At 33.9% G+C, this 2803-nt stretch overlaps 1 gene segment (V, D, J or C); it reads left to right on the forward strand.

Moving 5' to 3' along the window:
* Window positions 1-864: 864 nt before the first annotated feature.
* On the forward strand, window positions 865-2686 carry LOC107737076 (Ig lambda chain V-II region TRO-like). The segment is given in 3 exon segments: window positions 865-933; window positions 1198-1502; window positions 2510-2686. Coding segments are annotated over 3 exon segments (522 nt in total).
* Window positions 2687-2803: the final 117 nt, after the last annotated feature.

Here is a 2803-nt window from a genome sequence, read left to right on the forward strand (position 1 = left end):
GGTTTATCATGGTAAGTGGGGGAATTTGTATTTTCATAATTACTTAAAACAGTTTTATAACCTTAATAAGTAAATGTTTACAAATGTTTACAAAAAATGTTTACAGTTTATTATTACATTTTTTAATGTTTTTACAGAGTGTCATTAAGAAGACAGTGTTGATCAGCCAGATAAAAACATCATTGAATTTGAAGGAAGATCAATAACATTACAATGCAAATATAAAACAGCTTTATCACAACCAGAACTTTTCTGGTACATCCAGAGAGCAAATAACATTCCTAAATACATCCTGTGGAGAAACAAATATGGAGGAGCAGATAATGATGCTCAGTTCCAGGAGAGATTTCATTCTGAAGTGTCATCAGATTCAGTTCCACTGACAATCAAGAATCTGCGTGTGTCTGACTCTGCTGTGTACTACTGTGCTCTGAGGTCCACAGTGACTAAAACACACTCAACACTCACACAAAAACAGAGCAAGTGCTCAATTATATGACGAGATGCAAATCCACAAGTTACTGACTTTTATACCACAACAATAACATGCATATAATTAAAAAATCTTTTAATTAAGAATTTAATTATTTAGTGTTGTGCAAAGTTGTGCACTCGTCACTATACATTACATAAAGTATATGTGCTGAAAAATGGTTTTAATATTCTTTTGTGAACCTGTATAAAAAAGATTTTTTGACCCGCACAATCTCACATTTATTATATTAAATGTAATGTTTGGTTTTAAAATAAGTGTATTTGACAACCAGTTTTTGGCATCAACTGTAAGAGTGTGAAAGAGGAGGAGTTTAGCACATGCATCTGAGATGATCTTGTTACATTTGTTAGACTGTCACAAAGCTCAGTCCTGCTGTAGTGAAACACACACATGCACAATGATTCTTCATTCAGTCATTCTGCTTTCTGCCTTGACATGTAAGTGCTTTTGTGTATGTTTTGCATGCATCTGTATTTCTAATTTTAAGGATATAAACATAATAATTTGTCATAAATAATCTTAAATGCTAAATTATTATAGTTAAATATCACATCCTAAATGTATTATTTTTTACCACAATGACAATGTAGCATTAAAATGTACCTGTATTTTTTTTGTATGTATAAAATTTCAAATAATTGATCACTGTAATAAATCAATTTCAAACACTATTTGAAAAGTTATTCTTTTGCTCTTTCCAGGTGTGAGTTTTGGAGATGAAATCACACCAGACAGCACTGAGGAATCTGCTGCAGTGGGTTCAACTGTTACTTTATCCTGCAGTTATTCCTCTGCAGACTCACTTCAATGGTACCGTCAGTATCCCGGATCAGCTCCTCAATTTCTTGTGCTCATAATAGAGAGTGTGAAAGAGACTAAGACATCTGATGTAGATCCCAGGTTCTCTACTAAGCTCAGAAAAGAAAAACAAGCTACAAAAGAGACCAACCGTGTGGATCTGATCATCTTCTCTGCTGCAGTATCAGACTCTGCTCTGTATTACTGTGCTCTGAGGCCCACAGTCACAGGAAACACAAGAACACTGTACAAAAACCTGACATAACTCTACCTTCTACTAATCAGACTGGAACACATAACAATCAAGAGAATCATGTTCTTAAATTGCCAACTCAGACACTGAGAGCAAAAGTCTGATAAAATACATCCAAAGAAGACACGTTTAAGATTAGATTTAATAACTTTGTACAAACCCACTATTTACGTGATTATATTTACGGTAAATGAAAGATACACTTATCAATGTAATTGCTAACAGCATTTATAAAAAAAGAAATGAAATAAATAAAAAAAATGTGTAGGTTTTTATAGGATGTTACTCTACAATAAAATATACTGCAAGTTTCAAAACTCAAAATGGTACGCTTCTGAAACGCCTGTATTTAAAAGAGAGAGAATCATGATCGTCGTATCAAAGAGGCGTGTTGTGAACATCTCATGTCTGTCCATCAAACACAAGACTGATACAGCTGTTAGGTAAAGAAAGACTTTTTTGGTGCAAAAAAGTTTGCAAACTTTTTAAACCGATCTTGATTTGAAACTGCATTTAATGACCATCATGACCTGTGATCGGTGTAATATGTAAGGACTCATATACAAACGTTCTTTGCCATAAAGTGGTTTACTGCTGTTTATGCATTAGTGAATCCAGTGACTAAACCATCAACTTCACACTGTTCCTGTTAGAAACGTGCAAATTCTGTTATCTATATTGTGATTATTTTATATACAGAAAGTAATCAAAGATCGTTCTCTTTATAATCACTGCAGCAGTCAATTCAAGATCAGCATGAGTCTATCAGTGATTTGATTTCTGCATTTTCACCAAAACTCCTGTTATAATCAACATATATTATTATTTAAAAACAAATAAAATAAAATAAAATAAATAATAATAAAAAACTCCCCAGAAAAAAGGGCACTTTCTCTCGAGGAAGAAAAAGGGTAGGTGCTCAATCCCCCTTTGATGTCTATGTGTGCATGTGCCTGGTTTAGTGGATTATCATGTGTAACACACTGTGCTGGTATAATGTGCCACAAGGTGGCAGTGTTCTCAGACATTCACTAGGAACTGCAGCAATAAACATCAACATTGAATTTACAGAACTGAACTTGGGTATCATGTGGTTCAGAGAGGAGGGACTCAGTGTTCAGAGATCTGACATGATCTAATGTGTTTGACAGAGACTTTCGTAGAAACTATTCAGTCTGACTCTTCTCAGAGTGAACACTTGTAAAATGGATCTTTATTCAGTTTTTCTGTTCTGTGCATCAGCAGGTATTTATTTG

This window comes from Sinocyclocheilus rhinocerous, unplaced genomic scaffold (assembly GCF_001515625.1).
Source record: "Sinocyclocheilus rhinocerous isolate Xijiao unplaced genomic scaffold, SAMN03320098_v1.1 scaffold7303, whole genome shotgun sequence".
Lineage (NCBI taxonomy): Eukaryota > Metazoa > Chordata > Actinopteri > Cypriniformes > Cyprinidae > Sinocyclocheilus > Sinocyclocheilus rhinocerous.